The sequence below is a fragment of the Acipenser ruthenus genome, chromosome 4 (genome assembly GCF_902713425.1).
Source record: "Acipenser ruthenus chromosome 4, fAciRut3.2 maternal haplotype, whole genome shotgun sequence".
Classification (NCBI taxonomy): domain Eukaryota; kingdom Metazoa; phylum Chordata; class Actinopteri; order Acipenseriformes; family Acipenseridae; genus Acipenser; species Acipenser ruthenus.
In genome coordinates this window covers 40,302,422-40,323,089 of record NC_081192.1, presented here as the reverse complement: position 1 = coordinate 40,323,089, position 20,668 = coordinate 40,302,422, and the positions used below count along the sequence as shown (strand labels likewise).

At 36.8% G+C, this 20,668-nt stretch overlaps 1 protein-coding gene across 1 annotated transcript; it reads right to left on the bottom strand.

The window, feature by feature from the left end:
* Window positions 1–19,802, bottom strand: LOC117400675 (double-strand-break repair protein rad21 homolog). Its single transcript, XM_034000943.3, has 14 exons — window positions 19,661–19,802; window positions 15,237–15,414; window positions 11,563–11,692; window positions 11,275–11,374; window positions 10,968–11,074; window positions 10,497–10,706; window positions 10,167–10,280; window positions 9,748–9,870; window positions 9,403–9,626; window positions 9,082–9,232; window positions 7,223–7,368; window positions 3,716–3,883; window positions 3,140–3,223; window positions 1–1,114 (listed from the first exon to the last, which is right to left on the bottom strand). The coding sequence occupies exons 2-14, from the start codon at window positions 15,378–15,380 to the stop codon at window positions 923–925; spliced, it is 1,893 nt and encodes a 630-aa protein (XP_033856834.1). The 5' UTR covers window positions 15,381–15,414; window positions 19,661–19,802; the 3' UTR covers window positions 1–922.
* Window positions 19,803–20,668: the final 866 nt, after the last annotated feature.

Genomic DNA, 20,668 nt, shown 5'->3' with positions numbered 1-20,668 from the left:
TGGATTTAAGATTTTTATTAGAAAAGTTTTACATAACACAGCCGCTATTTCAGAAACAGTAAGTGGAGAACTAAAGAAGCATTAAAACAACTCCATCTACCAAATCAGTTCTGTCACACTCAGAAATGATTACCCTTTCCATAACTGTCAGTAACTACATGTTATTTTCACTGGTTTTACAACAGGGGGGGGGGCTGTTTAAAATTCAAAAGCTGCATGATGTCTATTATTACAAAAAAAGTACTTTAAAAATATTACATGGAAAATAAATTTCCATACATTTATGGTGTCTAATTTAAAACTGCAACCAATAAAATGATAGTTTTGATTATCCAAAAAAAAAAAAAAAAAAAAAGGTAAGTGCAAATGCCAAGAAAGAACCTTCACTGAAGTATTTAACTTGCTAATTGTGGAAATGTTACTGGCACTTTACTATGTATGATTTTCCTATTAATAAAAACATTTCACTGCTTGCTTTAAAATAAAGTACTTTTCAAATGCACATTAAAAAAAAATCAAACACAGCAGACAAGTTTACAAGGAGAATGCAATATTAGGAACAAAAAAATAATAAAAGATTGCCAGAAATGTTATTTTTCAAGCCAGCCATGATCCAGGCCTTACTGACAATCGCCTTTAAAATTTAGTTAAAATCCCAATATTACACACTCCATCTGAGCTGCAAAATAAGAGTTTTGCTCACAAAATCTTCATAAACAAAAGCTAACAATCTAATACCCAGACATGTTTAACAGTAGATCAAATAAAAAAAAATAAAAAATAAAAAAAACCACAAAACTTTATACAACCAAACAATAAAATAACCTTATTAAAATCTGCAATGACCTTGAGGAACCCTTCATTCAGGGCAAATGCTTAACCTTCCAGTACGAAATGCACTAGCCATAAAAGAATTCTACTTTTATATAATATGGAATCTTGGTCCTGGTGTGGCGACGATATCACTGTAAGGTTCTTCTTGTGTGAGCTCAATGGCCTGCTGTTTTTTAAGTACCAAGAAGCTGTAGAATTTTGCTGCTGCTTGTTTTTTGTTGTTGTTTCGACACAGCTCCAAAAGACTGATCGAGTCGGCTCCTGTTTTGGCCAAAGCTCTCTGTGAAAAAGATAAAAGGACTATTTGCAAAACAAACCAACACAAAAAAAAACCCACACAACAGATGACAAATTTTACTGCCAAATGCACCCCAAGATGTTGGTCTACCTTCTTGATTAGATATTCCACCTCCTATTTGGTCAGCGAAACTATTATGCACAGGCAACACCAAATTTCTATTTTCTATTGGGGTTATTACCCATTTAACTAGAAAGAAAACCATTGTATTTAGCAAAATGTTCTCCATTTTATAGTGCGATCCGCATGTTCCCACCGCAGTGAATTTGCAGCACAACTGGAACTGGTGCAATGTGCCAATTTATTTAACCAGCGATTATGTGAAAATGCAGTCGTGTTGTAAATACAAATGTTAATAATTGGAATAGTACAGTACTTGCAGTGAATTTGTAGGTGTTCAATGTTTGACAGGAGTAAAGAAGGACCAAGAGGCTATTGCTATTGCACTTGACTATTACCAGGGTTACTGTAGCCTTTGAACTCTTAAATTTACTGCATGGCATGGCCATGTGGGATTGGAGTAGAAATATGGTTGCACTGCCTTGATCTTCAATGTGATAAAATGACTTTGGTTGTGAATTACAAATCCCGAACTACAAGATAGTACTGTGATTTAACGTTAAACATTTGATCATATGTGCTACAGGAGAACTCAGTCTCAACGACTCAGTCAATATGCCACATTTACAATACATTTGGAACTGGAAACTTTGTGTGATTTACACTGGTGCTGTATGAACAAGCTGAGCTGTGTAATTTATTTGGATCTTTGTTGATGGACTACAGTGGATTATGTTTGGAAGAACAATCACGTCATCATGGGGTGTCCACGAGCCAGCACAAGTCATCGTCGTTCACAGTAGGTATACATTTATATTGTTCAATATTGCATTGTTATAAAATGTGAAAATTGCAGATGGTGTTGTTTCACCAATTCTGCAGTTAAATTGTGTCTGCAATGTGAAGTATGAACGTCAGAAAAAAAAAAGAAGCTTTTAGAATTAGCGATTCATTATAATTCTTCTGTTTTACACATGAATAAATTATTAAGCACTGTACTTGCACGTGTAGGCAACAGTATATTTAAACTATTTCACTGTAGCCTTTGTAAATGTTCATGTTAAGGCTATATACCGGATTCTGCATAACCGTGCACAAATAATGCCGGAGGGTCACGGCTCACGTGAATAGTTGCTCTGTGCATTAACGATTCAGACAATTGCTTGCATCATCAACGAGGGTTCAGATGATGACGACGTGGAGTTTGGCCGTTTCAGATCAGATGATACAGACTCCGCAGTCTGATTGATTACAATTACTACAATCCATATTTTAGATTTTTCTTTCTTTCTTAGATTTTTGACACTGCAAGAGCTTGTAAAAAACTGGCTGACTTTTTTTTTATTGAACACTTTAAATGCTATAGTGCTACTTAGCCATTTATTTTAATGGACCGAAAATTTCACGTTTATATTTTTTTTAAATGTAGACTAGACTTTCATGTGCTTTTGCATTGCACACTGTAGACTTAAAGTTTAATTTGTTTGTTTTGTGAAAATATTTGAAAAGACAAAACTGTGGACATACTGCAGCAACTCTGAATTGTATTTCACCAGTCAAATATGTTAACTGTACTTTGATTCTTCAGCATAATCTACCCAACGTAATATACATATGTTAATAATGCCCGAGGATGTTTGTGAGCTACCGACCTCTGGAGAACAAAAGGACAGCCCTGCAGGTGTCTGCCTTGGCGCTCACTGGGCACCTGGCCAGCAGGGTTCACTGTAACGTGATGAGGAGAAACAGTCTGGCGGTTTTGCTTCGCTAAAACACAGGAGCGCCAGAGCCAATGAGATGCTGCCCCTACGCACCACACCGCTGCGCTTCAACCAAGCGAGCGACCTCGGGGAACCCCCCCCCCCCCCCCCATCACATTAGGTAAAGTAATCAAAGACTAATGCTAAATCAAGATCTGTGAAACCAGTTGTAAGAGTTCAAGTATACCTGTAAGCCATGAAGCATCTGCTGAGTTCTCTTGTTCCATCTTCTTTCCTCTTGGTCCTGGTCACCTCCTTGAACCTCTTCCTCCTAAAATAGAGAGACATACAATATTGAAGATTATGGACCTGCATAGTAGCATGCATCAATGGTCTTAAATAAATCCCCTTAAAATAAACACTATTTTTATTACATACAGTCCATAAATTACATAAGTATCAAGGACTAGAGATTTAAATTTTAATTGTCATTTCAGACTACTTTCTGGCTGGCACAAGCTGTACACTGAAACGGTGTATGTTACCTCACTTGGTCACAAGATGGCAGCAAATGCTCCAAACGAGGTATTCATAGTTGTGTGTAAGCATTAAACAAGTACCAAATCCTATAATTGAATAATGCCAAACAGACATTTTAAATGACAAGGAGAATTGGGCATTATTTTAATACAAGATATTTGGATTTACTTCTATAGTAGAGCACAAACTGTATTAGGCCTCTTGGGAGAACAGTTCTTAATCAGCAACAAACTTGAATTTGAATCCATAAATTTGTATAAATGTGTTTTGCTGAAGACCTCACCTCCTCTTCCTCATCATCCTTCCCTTTCTCTTTCCCCTTTTCCATCAGGATGTCCAGCTCGGGGATCAGGTCATTGATGTTCTGTGACTCCTCTGGGGGGAGCACCACAGGTGGGATCTCTAGCTGTGGTGGTTGCTGCAGTTCAGGCTGTTGTTCGAGAGCACCAAGCTATAGCACGGCATAAACACATGGTTTACATAGCAGCCAGAGCAACAGACTTACTTTGTATCAAGGTCTATTTAAAATATGTATTTTTTTATTATAATTTTTTTTTAATATGCAGAATTGTTAGCAAGACATACCACCAGGATTTGGTCAGGACCCAAAGACGTTCTGTGAATCTGCATACCCCAATACTGCAAATATTTTAATGAATAGTGTCCCTATTTGCATACTGGGGGAATACAGTAACAAAAAAAATATTGTACTATTGAACATTCATTTAAAAATCGTGTGGTGCAGTCTTTCTGTATCATTTGCAATTTAAATGATCGCCCTTGATTAAGGATATGATTTTATCATGGCCATGGAAATCGTGAAAATCATGGCTGTGAAATCTTGGAAATGGATGTACACACACACACACATTTGGTTAGGCACTTCCTTTAAAAATGCAGTGTCATGCAGTGAAAATACAATTGCGAGTATATAATTTGTTTGGTTGTGTATGTACACAGCATTTACATGTAGATCAGCAAATGAGAGCATGTAAACGAACACAGATCATATGTTACTGTAAACTCTCGGTTGTGAACTTCACATACATACAGGGCTTTGTTTAAAAAAAAGTGGGCTTGTATCTTCAAAAAATATTAATACTTATTTCTTGAAACTTTTTTCATACAATGTTGTGTACCCAAGTAGTCAGTCACTTTCTCTAAAACTAAACATTGCAAAAAAATAAATAAATAAAACACTTCAAACTGCCATTGAACTTTCCTGCAAACTTTAGATAAAACTAGGTGTTTATCTGTTTTGTAGCCTTTTTTCTGATCTTTGTGATGCCCTGCTTCTTGGACACTGTGCCTGTCTGTGTGATTTGACTTTTCAAATCTTTTTTTTTTGTTTGTTTTTATTTCTTAAAAAGGGCCAGTGCTCTGTAGGCTACTCAAACAACCAATTTAAACGTCTCGTTCTTATTATTGAAGTGTATGAGATATATATCTATATATCTATACATATATATCCATACATTATATATATCCCCCGCCCCCCCCCCCATGGAAATTAGCCCTATTGGAACAATCACTTACCAGGATCGACCTGGATACAGCAATGTCAGTACTGACTGACACTGAACTTTCTCCAGTGTGAATGTGTTATTCTCTCACTGAAAACAAAGACCATGGTTGCCCGATTCAAAGATAAGGTTAATTCAAAGATAACCTATTTTAGTGCGAATCATGCATGACATATGGAATCGTTGCCTGCCTGCCTGCCATTGTCACACAAACTGCAACCAGTGTGAGGAGGCAACTGCAAGTGCATTGAGAAAAGCACAAAATGAAGCAATATATACTGGATATTTTTCTCAAGAGTAAGGACATGCAATTACTGTATTCAGCGTGCAAGTAAGCATTCTTTCCTTATTAATGTCTTTACTGCTTTCTTTTAAATATACTGTTTAAATATTGCTCAATGTGAAGTAATCTTTATAAAAAGTACTATATAATGATGTAGTCAAATTGGACATTTCTTCATTATTCTGATGCAGCAAATTGCCAAACTCTCTTATAATGAACACCCTGTTAAAACAAACATTTCTCCAGGTCTCATGGGGGTTTGTTTTAGTCAAGTTAGCCTGTAAAATGTATTTATTATATATATTATATATATATATATATATATATATATATATATATATATATATATATATATATATATAGACACACACACACACACATCCAAAATTATTGGCACCCTTGATAAAGATGAGCAAAAAAGACTGTAAAATAAATACCAGTACTGAGCTATATTGTAATTTTCCAACATGTGGAAAATTTGACTATTAATGATTAAAAAATTACACATCTCAAATTACTGGCACCCTTGTTTTCAGTACTTTGTGCACCCTCCCCTTGCAAGGATAACGGCACTGAGTATTTTTCTATAATGTTTAATGAGATTGGAGAACACATTGGGAGGGATCTTAGACCATTCCTCCATACAGAATCTTTCCAGATCCTTCTGCGCTTCAAGTCCGGAGACTGAGATGGCCATTGCAAAATGTTGATTGAGGTCAATTAACAATTTCCTTGTGGATTTTGACGTGCGCTTGGGGTCGTTGTCTTGCTGGAACCACTTGCGGACAAGTTTCAGCCTCCTGGCAGAGGCAACCAGGTTTTTGGCTAAAATGTCCTGGTACTGGGTAGAGTTCATGATGCCGTTGACCTTAACAAGGGCCCCAGGACCAGTGGAAGCAAAACAGCCCTACAACAAAGATCCACCACCATATTTTACAGTAGGTATGAGGTTCTTTTCTGCACACGCATCCTTCTTTCGACGCCAAACCCACCGCTGGTGTGCGTGGCCAAAGAGCTCTATTTTTGTCGCTACATTGTTGTCAGAAGTGGAGGTGAGGCAGGTAACCCGGCACGCACTTGGAAGCTGGCAGGGGACAGCACAGAAATGCAAAACTAGACGACTCACCCAAATAATTGGCATAGGCAAAACTAGATTGGCCCAGCATCGATGGTGAAGCTTTGGATGAAACTAGACTCACCCAAATTAACGGCACGGGCGAACCAGATTCGGCCAGCATCGATTTTGAAGTGTTGGACAAAACTAGACTCGCCTGGGCTGTTGGGGGGGAGGAGGAGAACAAAAAAAAAAAAAGGTTTCGCCCATCTAGCCAATCTAGAGTTGCCCGATTGGACGCGGGGCAAGTGCCGAAAAAAAGTGCTAACTTCGAGATTTCACCCAGAAGCCCTTGGCGAAACTAGACTCACACACCATTCGTAGGAAACGACCTTTAAAAGTTTTGTACTCTAAAATAACATTTAAAACTTACTAGCAGTCAAAAGCAATAGTCTTTATATTATTGGTTTTGGTGTACTATTTAAAAGCTATTCTTGATGTAGCTAAACCTATATTTTGTGGCCTTTTTGCGACCTTTCCGCGAATTCTTGTTTTTTTTTTCCCGCCCGTGAAATGTACTTTTTTTTTAAAAAAAAATCAAATGTGCCAAAATCGTATCCTTACCCATGATATACACCAATATTGCTAAACACATGTCATCAGAAAGGAACTTTTCTTTGGCCCATCGAGTTTTAAACAATTACACTGAGGAAACCAACCAGATCTTGTTGACTCCATTGACTGTGCTGGAAATGTAACGTGGACCAACATGAGAATCTTTCTCAAACAAAAAAGTTAAATATCAATTGTGACAAAATGACATCTCTGGTGACTACAGCACATTTGCAGGAAGGCATGTGAATATTGAGCTATACATTTTTGTATTTTATTTTTATCAAAAAGCATACACTGCTCTTTAGTTATGCTTACAGGCAGGGCTGGCTCAGACTCTTGGGGTTTGCACTTCTGTCCTCTTTGTTGTGGGGGTGGTGGCATAACAGACTCATCAAGGGTGGTCCTGCTGCCCTCCATCACAGAGTCCTGCAGACGGCTTGGTTCTTCCAAAATAGTCTGGTCTGAAATTTTTAAAAAATACTCATATAATATAATTTCTGTTTCATGTTAAAGCACATATTCTGTAATACTATGTCAGTGGAATACATCGAAAGCCTGTTTGACGACAAACGTGTCCATATACCCTCAGCTTCTCAATAACGTGCCAAGGAATGTCCAAACCAAGTTTCCCAAAATGTACAAGTCATAACCGGCACCATCTTACATGACACACAAAAGTATCAGTAATATTCCCATTAGGACTTGTATAATAAACAAAATCTCCCATCCACTGGATCTCAAAACTACTTTGTAGAGAGGTCATGTACCAGCTTAAGGTCCGGGATTGAGTTAATACGATCATACTGAAGTGGGCTTCTAGGACTGCGATCATGTAAACACAATTAAAAAACCGCACTTCATTTTGATGACTTACAGGATCACAGTACATGCCTGAAACACACATCACTGGATAGGGGAGGGGCCCGAGGTTCACTTTCTGATATATATTTTTCTTCATCATGTGATGTCATAGAGAGGCATTTAGTGTGGAGAAAGTTTTGGCAGAGCAGCTAGAAAAGACATCACAGCCTGCTTCAGTGAAACACTGTAAATACTATGTACTTGACAGTTACATTAGAACATTTATTCCATCGCATGTGTTTTAAATTAGTGCTGGGACAAACATCTGAACTAATATTTTTGACATGTATTTGGATACAAAAATCCGATGTTCGTATTCACTAGAAATGACAAATACTTTGCACTTATTTACCATCTCACCAGAATTTGCGCTACAGTTTAAAAAAAAAAAAAAAATCGAAAGAGAGCTGTGTGATGCGAGATAATACATTAAAAAAAACAAACTGAATCAACACAGCTCTTGAGGCTCCATTTAAAAGTTTGACAGCAAAAAGTAAAGAAACCAGATTATGCACGCACGCATAGCGATCTCTATGGAAAGCCACCTGGGACAAAAATACACTGCTGCTTTAGAGCGAGCCAGAATCTCATTCCAAGCACGTTATTCTAAAATGCCTCACTTAAACAGTACCCAACTTCCTGAAAATGCTGTGATTATATATATCAGGTTTTTTTTTTCCTTATTACTGATGAAATGACCAACTTATTTTACTGAGAAATATTTATTTTGAGAAAATAAAGGAGTAGTGCCCATTATTGCTTATAAAGACCCTGAGAATAAACATGTATTATGCCATTGCAATCACTCAGGTAAAACAGTGTGCCCAAACAACAAAACTTTCAGGAAGTATTTTAAGGTCCCACGGGCCATAGAATGACACATTTTATACATGTATCTCTAAGTAGAAAACATAAACACTTCACATTTGAAAAGGAAAAAAAACTTCACATGGTTTCTGAAGTACTTTATAATGTTCCCCAGAGTGTTCTTAAAAAAGGACAGCATTTCCAAAAGGCTACTGTAAAAAACTGATTTTTATAGTGAATTTTTATAGGAGTCAAATACAGCCAAAAAACACCTGGTCCTGGGGGAGCATCACACTGAAAAATGCTTGGTCCTGAAACGGTTAAATAAAAGTACAGACAAGGTTGCACTCACTTGTTTTTGAAAAATGATCTTGTACAGAATTAATGTGTTGTCTAAACCAACAGGGAACAACTACTTTTACGCCAGTAACCAGAATATTAATACCTAGCCACTTCAACTTGCAATTGTAGCATTTTGCGATCTTAAAATGCAGCTGTGCTCTCACCAATGATGTCTCGTTGCTGAAGTTGCTCTTCTCTTGGCACCTCTGTATTCTCAAACTCCTTAAGGAATTCATCCAGACTGTCTGCTTCCCCACCCTTTCTCCTCTTTCTCAATTCATCTGGTACCAGTGGAGTAAGGCAGCGTGTAAACATCTAGAGAAAGCACAAGGCAAAGGGTAACAGCAACAGAACACGACTGGGATGTACCAACATCCACATCCTTCACGTAACTGTAAAAATAGGCCTTAAAAGCATATCAAAAGCAATGAAAGACTATGATTAAGGCACTAGTATTACAAAGCAAGATTGATATTGGTCAGTACCTTAAGTAGCCTGCTATTCCACAGTGGCTGTGCAGGCAGCGAGAACAGCTTCTCAACACCACCAGTCTCCTTCCACATCATAAGCTTCTTGGTTGGAGGAGCAAGGTCAAGTGTTGTGACAATGTCGGAGTAATCGCTGAGCTGTGCACGGATGGATTTGCTGTCCAGTTCCTTTACACTGTCCACAATCAGTTTCCTCTTCCTCTTAGCTTTGGTCTCTTTAACTGTAAAATACAATTCAACTTTAAATCAAATCTGCCTGAACACCTCCAATAAATCAGTAATGTACCACCCATATATTAAACAGGATCCCATTCTTGAAGCATAAATGCTTAAAGCACTCACCAGTGATATCAATGGGTTCCAGAGCAAAAGCTTCCTCTTCGTTGGGTACTAGAGTTGTCTGGTCAGTCATAGTTGGCAGGGGCTCAACTGGATCTACAGAGTCTGGACTATCAGGTCCCCCAGCTTGTTAAAACAAAAAACCAAAAGAAAAAGAAATGTCAGTAATATACATGCCACAGCAGTACTAAAACAAAATTAGAGCCATCGCTGTTATGAATAAAGTAGACCCATCTACTGTATTCCAAGAACTTGTAACTAGATTTTACCACAATTGGACGATAATAAAAAAATGTAAGTGCAATACATGTAGACACGCCTTTTACCTAGTTCCATAAATTCATGGAACCCCATGACAGACATCGAGTCAGAGCTCAAAGTAACCCATTTGTCTGCCTCCAATTACATACAGAAAGACTTACGTGACATATCAAAATCGTCATCATCATGTGCATGTTCTTGGGGCATCATCACACTTTCTGTCATAGCAGGAGGGTCGTCAAAAATACCTCCGTCTTCATTCAGAAGTTTGTCAACTGTAAAACAAATGATAGTTAACACATAAATAATGTTAAATACTACCCCCACCCCTGGTTTTAATCAGTGTAGTCTGCCAATTTACAAATTAATTGAATCAACCAATGTTCAGCAAACTTACCTAGAACTGACAACAAATTCCACTCAAATTTGCATGCATTCAGCAGAAGTGGAGAATTAATCTTACAAAATAGATACAAAGGCCTGAAACCTACCCAAGATCCCGCCATCATTGGTATCCATGGGATTGTCTCCAAAGGTGTCGTCTTTATACTGATCATCATATTCCAGGTGGTTTGTCTTATCGTTCAGCTGACTTGTGTTGGGGTCAGGCTCAAGCAGAAGATTGGATGAAGTGCCTATTATATCAACTTCAAATGCACTTTCTTCTCGCATCATTTCCCGATCATCCATACCAAAATCAGCTGCAAAGTGAAATCTTTATTAGTTATTGTTTAAGAACTGGACAATATATAAATTAAAATTAAAAGCTGGTAGATCTTATTTTGGGCTTGTATGCAATGCAGAACAGTCCAACCATTAACCTTTGTGTAAACGTGTCCTAAAAGTTTAACACAGTATGAGCCCAAACTTATGGGTAAGGACTCGTAAGCAGACAAATTTAAATGAAAACAGTGTGTTTTTGTTGTTTTGTTTTAAATAGACAAAAGGCTTGGATTTCTTACCAAAGTCATTTTCTTGCAAGAGATTCACAGTTCCCACTTCCTCTCTCATGGTGATTTCTTCCACTCTGCTCTGGTTCAGTGTAAACTGCTGTGCAACGTCAATATCACTAAAATAAATTAAATGCAACAAATGTAATCTCTGTAAACCATGCATAAAATCTCATGCATCTCCCACTTGAAATACCAAAACAAACTTAAAATTCAATGACAAACATTTGGACTAGAAGTGTTTTTCAATGTCGAGTGGTTAGTTATTTAAAATGTGTCAGTCCGCTATATTCTTCTCCAAACATTCTATATCACTCACTCTAGATCAGGCAAGGGCTGGTCGAAATCATGGAATTCTTCAGGCAGTGTGATTGCATTGTAAGCTGCCTCTCTGTTCTCTTCAGGCAAATCCACTACACCTGAAAATAAAAAGTTGAGGGTTAGACCGGAGGACAGACTGGTCCAACTGGTAGCTGTACTAACTGGGTAATCAGACATTTATCGTGGAGAAGTGCTATATTAAATGGAACTTGCACAAGATTTAATGACCTGCAAAATAAAAATCAGTAATACAAGCTTTAACTACTGTCGTGTGTTTAACAGTTACCTGGACGAAAAGCCATTTTGATCTTGATGAATGCTTCGTTACAATCTGCAAGAAGGTATTTGGCTTTCCTGTGGTAGATTCTTACAACCCCCAAGAGTAGATGACCCGAGGTCCTCAAGGCCATTTTCACCTGAAACGTTAAATATACTATGAAACATCTTTTGAAGTTAAATGTCAACATGTTACTATGAACGGATCAAACTTGGATCAACAACAATTATTGGTCAGAATACAGATCATTATGCACTAATCGTTTGTCGGCATGTTACACTAAATGGTGAACACAATAGCTGCGTCTAGCTTTCAAAAATCCTCTCCAAACTTTTACAGACTCAAGCGCCAATAGACCTCTTGGATTAAATTTAGGTAAAATCCAATGCATTTCAAAAATAAATTCTAACCCACGATTTTTTTATACCTTGACCAAGTGTAAACATTATTGAACAAAATGCAGGCAGCAACGGCAGTATTTTATTTTCACAATACAACTTGCAACCTTTAAACAGTTGCAGGTATTTACACATAGAGATTTACTTCATCACATGCATTTTAGTTCCAAACACAGATTTTTCCTTTTCAAGCACTGAATGCAAAACTAATTCACAGACCATCATACAACAGGCTCCAAAATTACTAAGTGTGCAATTCATATCACCTGATGCCCGAGACAACAAGACTTGCGTGAGGGACAACAAGTTTTGCCGTTATACTTTGCCAGTTGGACAAGTAGTTTTTATTTATTTATTTTTCCTATGTTCGTTCTGTTACTAGAAAAACACTCTGGGTATATTTCTAGAGAGCCACGCAAGTTTCTGAAAACTGAATTGCAGAAGCCAGCACATACAAACATTTTAAAAATTGTTTACGTCCCACCCCTATCACTTCTGATTGGCTAGCTGTGGGAAATAGCAGATCTTCTATTGGTTACAAAGAAACCCAGAAATGGCTGCCAAGAGCCTCTGCCTTATGGAAATGTGTTTATGTATTAATTCATTTATGTATTTATTTTTCCAATGAGAGTAGTGCAGGGAAAGAATGTTGCCCTCCCAAACAAAAATTCCATCAGGGTATGCAACCAGGATCATACTGCTGCTCTAGTTAACCATCATGGGACAAAATGTTAGATGAGGAAAAACAGCTGTAAAATGTACTGTTAAAAAAAAAGAAAAAAACTATTTTGTCTTTGCAGAATGTGATGAGCCTACTGTAATATTGCGTGCATTTTGGTAGAAAAACAGTAAAAAAAAAATGCAGATAAACTTGACAGGTTATAGACCTTTAAAAGTCCTTTAAAAATCTGGGGTTCAGCAGTTACAAAACTGAAAGAACGTCAAGAAAAATCTGAATTCCACAAAGCAACAGTAATAGTTGGCAATGACTTTGCATCTATGATGCAACAAACTAAAACAACAAACTTGGATTCAGCTTATAGAGAAAGAGTGGAAAAAACAGACAGAAGCTATTTTTATGTTTGAATAACTCCCTAGTATTGCTTATTGTAGTTGTACTCTTAGTATGTTACTTAAATGTACTAGCAAATGTGTTCCAAACTGCACTGAAAGGAACATGTCATTAAAGTACAGGTGCACTCAACTTAAAAGGATCCTGTTAGAACAGAGTTCTCTTTACAAGGGCAGCAGTGTGGAGTAGTGGTTAGGGCTCTGGACTCTTGACCGGAGGGTTGTGGGTTCAATCCCAGCTGGGGGACACTGCTGCTGTACCCTTGAGCAAGGTACTTTACCTAGATTGCTACAGTAAAAACCCAACTGTATAAATGGGTAATTGTGTGTAAAAAATAATGTGATATCTGTATAATGTGAAATAATGTATAATGTGATTTCTTGTAACAATTGTAAGTCGCCCTGGATAAGGGCGTCTAAGAAATAAATAATAATAATAATAATAATAAATACTAATAATAATAATACTACTACAACGTATTGAGGAGGCATGTCCCTGCCAAACATGGGTTTTAATGGGGAATTACTCTGGTTAAAACACACTCATTTATAACGTACATATTGTTTAATATGTAGTTGTCATGCTCCACAGGCAGATCTTTTGTGTTTAATACGTAGTTTAATACATACAGTACCATTTAATACGTCCAGTTTTCCTGTTCCACAGGCAGATATTTTGCGCTAATAAGGTACTAGAGATGGGAATTTTAAACGTTTAAACTCTAAAGAAATGGTTAAACGTTGAATAATATGCCAGACTTATAACCAGTCAAGTGACAAATTTCACCAAACGCATATTTTTTTATGTAATAATTTCAGTAGTTTATCATCCTATACATCAGTCTGTCACGTATCCGACTGCGGTGGTGCCAGAGTAAGGCGGATATTATAAAAAGGAAGGGGTTTGGCAATTGCCTTAAAGTAGTTTTTCTAATTGGTGCAACAGAAAAATTGACACTGGGGTGGGTTTTATTCTCGGTCGACCTGGCACTTCATTGGTACGCTGTGTGTGTGTGTGTGTGTGTGTGTTCATGCTGTACTGAACGTGGTATGGTTCAGTCCAGACAGGGTAAGAAAAGCGTTTTTTCTGCAATTTGTTATATTTTTTTATAAAATTGCAACTCTAAACAAAGGAAAGAGGCAAAGACACATTTGGAATTATTTTGAGGAACCGGACGAGAAAACCGTGGTATGTAAATAATGATTCCAAACAAAATATCCGGACCACAAAAACACAAGTTCAGTGCTTCATCATTTGAAATGAAAAAATTCAGAAATTGCTGTGGATGGAGTTACTAAATGCAGTAAAAAGCAAACATCCATAATAAACAGAACGTTATAGATGGCGACTGTGAATACGTATAACATGATTTTAAGAGGAAGGTTTTTTTTTCCAATATTAAATTCAGAGAACACATAAATGTAAATAAATTACGTACAGGCTTTAATTTACCAGTACACTTTTACGCAAATCATTTGTTTAACATTAAAAAATAATATTGCATTTCCTGTTTGTGGCACCAATCCCTAAATAGCAGTATTAATATAACAATGTATTGGAATCTGTGCATTTGATAGATTCTGTAACACATGTAAAAGCTGTTTTTTTTGTTTTGCTCTTTGAATATTATTTTTTTTAAAAAAAAGGGGGTGAAGGTTTAGTTATTCACTTTGTGCCCACAGGCCAGCACAGGTAGGCTACATCTCAATAGACATTTACGAAGATAAAAAATACAAATGCTTTTAAAAAGACCAAATTTGTAAAATGGTGCTACTTATTGCATTGTCGGCCCACAGGGGCGTGTTGTTAATAAACTCCTGTTCTTTGGCAGTTAAGCTTTCTTGTATTGTTTATTTTGAAGGTACTTATGTTCGCAGTTACATATAGCATTTTGAATTGTGTTTACTATGTACTTTGTTTATAAAGCACTGGTTTCCATTGCCCCTTGGAGTCTGTTATAAGTGGAGTGCACCTGTATGTTCAATTTGTTGAGGAGAGGTGGGGTCACATGGAACCTTTTGTGTACCTTGAAGAATTTAGTGAACCCGTCAAGCTACAAGGCTAGATCCGCCCCTGTTAAATCACCAATTGATTGATTGTATTCACTTAAATAAAACCCAAATCCTGCAAGTTGTATTCTACTTTTGTGTGCGACAGGGAGGGGACAAGTAGATTTTTCTAGCATTTTGTCCCTTGCACACCCCTGGTCTTACCTTGGGGGAGATGATGCTTTCCACACTGCTCTCCAGATTACACTCAAACACATGAGCTTTGGTGAGTTTCTTATCCCAATGGGCCGCTAACCAAATTTTGGCTAACGGCCCTCTCTTGCTTAGGACAAAGTGGGCATAAAACATTGTCCCAGCTCCTTTTCACAGCAAGAGGAAAAACCTACAAAAAAGAAGCGGAATATCTATTACTTATAATCATAAAATGCATTCAATTACAAGAAACAAAAAAAACATTTTCTGGGAGGTTTAATTATGCCCATATTTAGATGCATCAAAGTTTACATCAACTGAAGCGCCTCCAAAATGAAAACTGTTCATCTAGAAACAGACTAAACATAAAGCTAAAGTCTTATGGTAGCTTTGCCCAGTATATTACGACTAAGTATCCACGTGCAGCAGTGTTAACTGTCATAGTTATTAGATAGAGTGCATGCTAATGCAAAAGTTGTCTTGGCAAGTATCACTGCAATTGAATGAGATTGTACAGGTTAAGCAAAACTATATAAAGAGTACATGCTGCATCATCAGCAGGTCATAAGTGTTGAGTTTGTTTCCATTCAGCTTCCCAAGTTCAATTAAATTATCGTATATCACATATAGGAAAGAGCACAGTAACAGTACAGATGTAGTTAAGTAATGCATAGCATAAGGATATCAAATAATGTGTGAAAAGCAAGCTTTTGGGGAGAACTGTAAATGTAAAGCCAAGAATAGATGCTGGTGTCAACTTTTCCCCCTAAAGCCTACTGTATTCCCAGTTCTATTCACTACAAATAGTTACTTTAAAAAACACCATAGTATGACCAGTAATATAGAAGCATCAACATATTCTACTAAATGGCACCTTACATAGCAGTATTTGTCATTTAAAACTAGGATTATGTTGGAATAACCAACTCATTCTGAGAGGTGCAAATTATCTTGATATTCGTGTGATGTCATTCTGCTTTTCTTTATTTAAAAAAAAACAAAACACGTACGCACCTTGTGCCCCTCCTGTTAAGAACCACTGGGTAAATGTGATGGATTAGCTACTACAACACTTCATATAGCTGCTCACGTATAGTTTACTTTGAGTTGTTGTAACCCACGCCCTCAAGTACCTTAATGCTTTTATAAAATGGATTTACTAACGTAAATATAAATAAATACAAAATAAACAGATTTACTAAGAAATTTGAAGGATAACCTTCCACAACAGAAAATAGTTCCTATGAACTACTGATACTCGGGTAAGATTTTTCTCTATCCGAGTTGCAATTTTGTGTTTATAGACATTAATTTGAATGTTGCCGTTAACTGTACAATTCTTGAAGTGACTGTCAATTGTTGCAAAAGGGGGGCACTGAAGTGCAGGAAGGGGGTTTGCTTTCATCTAATCTTATTTTTTTGTTTGGCGATGCTGTGGAGTTTTCCTCCGTCAAGATGTTGCTCCAGCGCTTTCGATTTTCTAACGACAGTTCCCAATAACTCTGCAGGGGGCTCTCCGATCTGTAGCTGACGGACATCATTTATCTCGCTTGCAATCCAGCGTTGGACAGTTTCTGTATTAAGGCACTGCGGATGCAATGATTGATGTATATGTGTGTGGTGCCTGCCTTTCTAGCCTGCCTTTCTAGCACATACACAAACATTTTAAAAAGTGTTTACGTCCCACCCCTATTACTTCTGATTGGTTAGCTGTGGAAGAAGCTGATCTTCTGTTGGTTACAAAGAAACTCAGAAATGGCTGTCTGAGAGTCAAGACACACGCTAATCCTTTAAACTTAAGGTATTACTTACATTTTTTGTAAATGAGCAAATAAGTGATACTGCTTTCTTAATACATGAACCTGACATTTAAATGCAGCAACCTAGTAAAGTTACAAACTTTCCCTGACAATTTGATGATCTTTTTTATTTCTATTTTAGTGTTGCTATCCCAGTTTACTATTTACAATTTTTTTTTATATATATATATATATATATATATATATATATATATATATATATATATATATATGCGCTATGTTAAATATATATTACTATATTAGTTATTTATTGGACACACACATTCAATCATTTTGTGAAACTTAAAACATTAAGATTGACAAATATGTTTATAACAGAAATGAAATGCTTAAGCAATAAGGAAGGAGAGGGCATGCATGGGTTGTGCTGGATATTGTCACTTCTTGGTGCACTGTTGTCAAGTAAAAAGAAATATTTTTAATAATGACGTCAACTATAAAAACCTAGCTATAGGTGTTTCAATTCATTTTTCTGACTAACAATAAACCTTGCTTAGATGTTTCTGTGAGGGGCTGCCTTCCTGCATATTTTACATAACATTGTTGATAGGTAATTCACTCCCATTGGCTTGAATAGCAAAAGAGTTTAAAAAAGCCAGTCATTTAAGCATGTAACAGCCCAACTTGTGCGATATTAATTTCACTGAGGTTTTTTTTTGTACCTGTAAAGAGTGAGTGTGCCGTAGTAAGAAGAGAGTGAGGAAAGGCGAGAGTGACATTGTGCTGGATATTGTAACGGCTGGGAACACTGATGATTCAATCAGCATGCAGCATTCTAACAATCCATTTTATAATTATAAGTATAGTACTATAAAAATTAAAATAGATCAGAAATAAACAAAAGAAAAAAACATTTTATGTCTGCAGTATTTGATGGAGCCTATTGTAAATACTGTGTGCATTTGGTAGAAAAACACACATTCTTCATAAATCTGGGGTTCAGCAGTTACAAAACTGAAAGAACATCAAGAAAATCAGAATTCCACAAAGCAGCAGTAATAGTTGGCAATGAATTTGTGTCTCTGATACAACAAACACCTGTATATCAGAAGTTGAATTCAGCTTATAGAAGAAGAGTGGAAAAAACAGGCAGAAGCTATATTTATATTTGAATACCTCCCAAGTATTGCTTATTATAGTTGTACTCTTAGTATGTTACTTAAATGTACTAGCAAATGTGTTCCAAACTGCACTGAAAGAAACATTTCCTTAAATTATTTTTTTTTTATTACCGTTATTTCATAGGTACAGTGATACAATAGTGCCACAGATCTAGTGATTTAACCAACAGTTACTATACCGGGGATTATATCACGGTTTAGAACCTCTGATCGGCCAATCAGCATGCATCATTATAACAATCTGTTTTATAACAAGCTATAGCTGACAATTGCCTTTTAGTTTTATCAACCCTTCCAACATGCTCCATATTTTGTTCTATACATTTGATATGACGCCAAGTACTGTAACTAATAGGGCATTTAACTTTTAGATTTACAACAAATCAAAGCTAAAAAAAAAAGTGTAATTTGGATAAGTGGTCACGTTTGTACGGTATACTACTAGTCTGTACAATAAGACCAAGTACAGTACACGTTTGGAGAGACTGTCGTTGTTTATACATTACTTCGACTAGAAGCTCGGTACAGTATGCTTATTTAATTACAGATTCTCAGAATAGAGATGTTTTCATTTCTCGATTAACCCATTTTTACTCGATTTGCCAAAACACGTTCCTACTACTGAATGTAATTTCATATCGCAAATTTGTTTACGCCCCGTTTAAACAATTTAAAATATGAATACAATTTACAGCAAACTCGCTTAACTCTACATTTGAAACATACCAACATTAATTTGTTTTTTTTTTTCTCATCATACTATGAAGACATCTCTCGCAACAAGATATTCACGATTCAGTCTTTAAATGCGTCATTGTCGTTTTAAATAAAATCCACAGACTAACACCTCAAAATGTAACAAGTGTTTTTGACAGTGGAGCTATCGCGTAGAAGAGGCCTACATACCCGCGTAATTTCCTATCGAATCCAGCTGGGCAAGGAATTAAAGTCGCCCACAGCAGATGTCAACAGAGCTCGGGGAGCACGCCATAGTTTCTCACACACCTTTAGCGTTGACTGGTTTGAAATGTTCAGTCAATCAAAAGTTCAGTCAAGTTCAATTAATAATGCACGTTTTCTTCCTTTAGCCATGGAAATGTTAACCGAAGCCAAATATAAAAATTAAACTGTAAATATTGGATCTGATTAGGGCCTAACTACATTCAATCTCAAGCGGCTGTGTTTTTAAAAATTTTTTTTTTTTTAAATCTAACAATTCAGAAATCACTAAACACGAATACATTTAAAATAAATATTTCAGCGTACGCATTACCAGGGTAATAACTTTTGCATTTTAATACTTGCATTACCCATTAATGTACAAACCCGTGCTGGTTGTAAAACTCCCCCCGAAATTTGCAAACCCGTAGGTTTTACGGCAGTTTTCAGATCCCAAGATATAAAATAATATTTTCCCAAACTTTCACACGATGCAAAATTGAAAATAGACATATTCTGCAATAGATTTTAGAAAATGTTTTACAGAGTAACATACCTGATAATCTCCAATTGCTGTATTCCTTTTTGGCGGCTGTGATGTTAAAACCTACTTTACTACCCCCAGCTTCTCCCTGATTCACTAAACAAACAAGATGGCGCCGACCCTTTTTCCTCTTCCTCCCGCCCAAATTCTCCTTTTAAATCCACAGGATGTTTACAGTCAAACTCCAACTTCATGAGGCGGGTCTGGTCAACTGATTGACAAGAAGTAAGAGGCTTACCGTGACCCACCCCCCTCAAAAATCAAGACTAGACGCCTGAATAACGTAGTAGTCATTTAGATTCAAACAGGGCAGAATGAAAACATATCTATTGAAACTTTAGTTTATATTTCCATGCTGTTTATGCTATTTTCTTTCTTTAAACTGAGTTGGGATTTTTACTCTACAACATTTTTTTATACAAGGTTGAGAGAATTAGGCTAACATGCTGCGATAAAACAGCTGCATCCTTGTTGGCATTTTTTATTTTACTCAAGGGATTAAAAGGAAATATCGTGGTTTTCCTGAAATGGCCAAATGAAGTATGTCATGCATTAAATAAGGCACAATTTATTGTGTACTGATGCATTCAAAATACCAAATAATATCCATTATTCTATTGCTGTGGTAGTTAGACCTAAGCATTCAGACCCTGGCTGAATAACACTCTTGCATAAGTAGTTCAATCGCGGTCTGTGAAAATACATCCATTGAGTTATATGTAAAGCTGCTCTACTTTTGAACTTGCACATACTTGCCAACATTTGGAAACTGTTCAGAGGGACTCTCGTCTCCTGGGGGGCGGTGGGGTGGGTTGTCATACGCATACACATGGGAGGAGTCGAACGCAAAAAACACTAATTATTATATAATAGACGTGTCCCCCCAACTCAACACGACACGACCATCATGACAGTAAAAAATAGACATAATGAAGCGTTCTTACGTTTTGTATAAAGCAGATGTATCAGCCGGACAAAGAGCACCGCGTGTGGTTTTCACTAACTCTACGTACTGTGCAG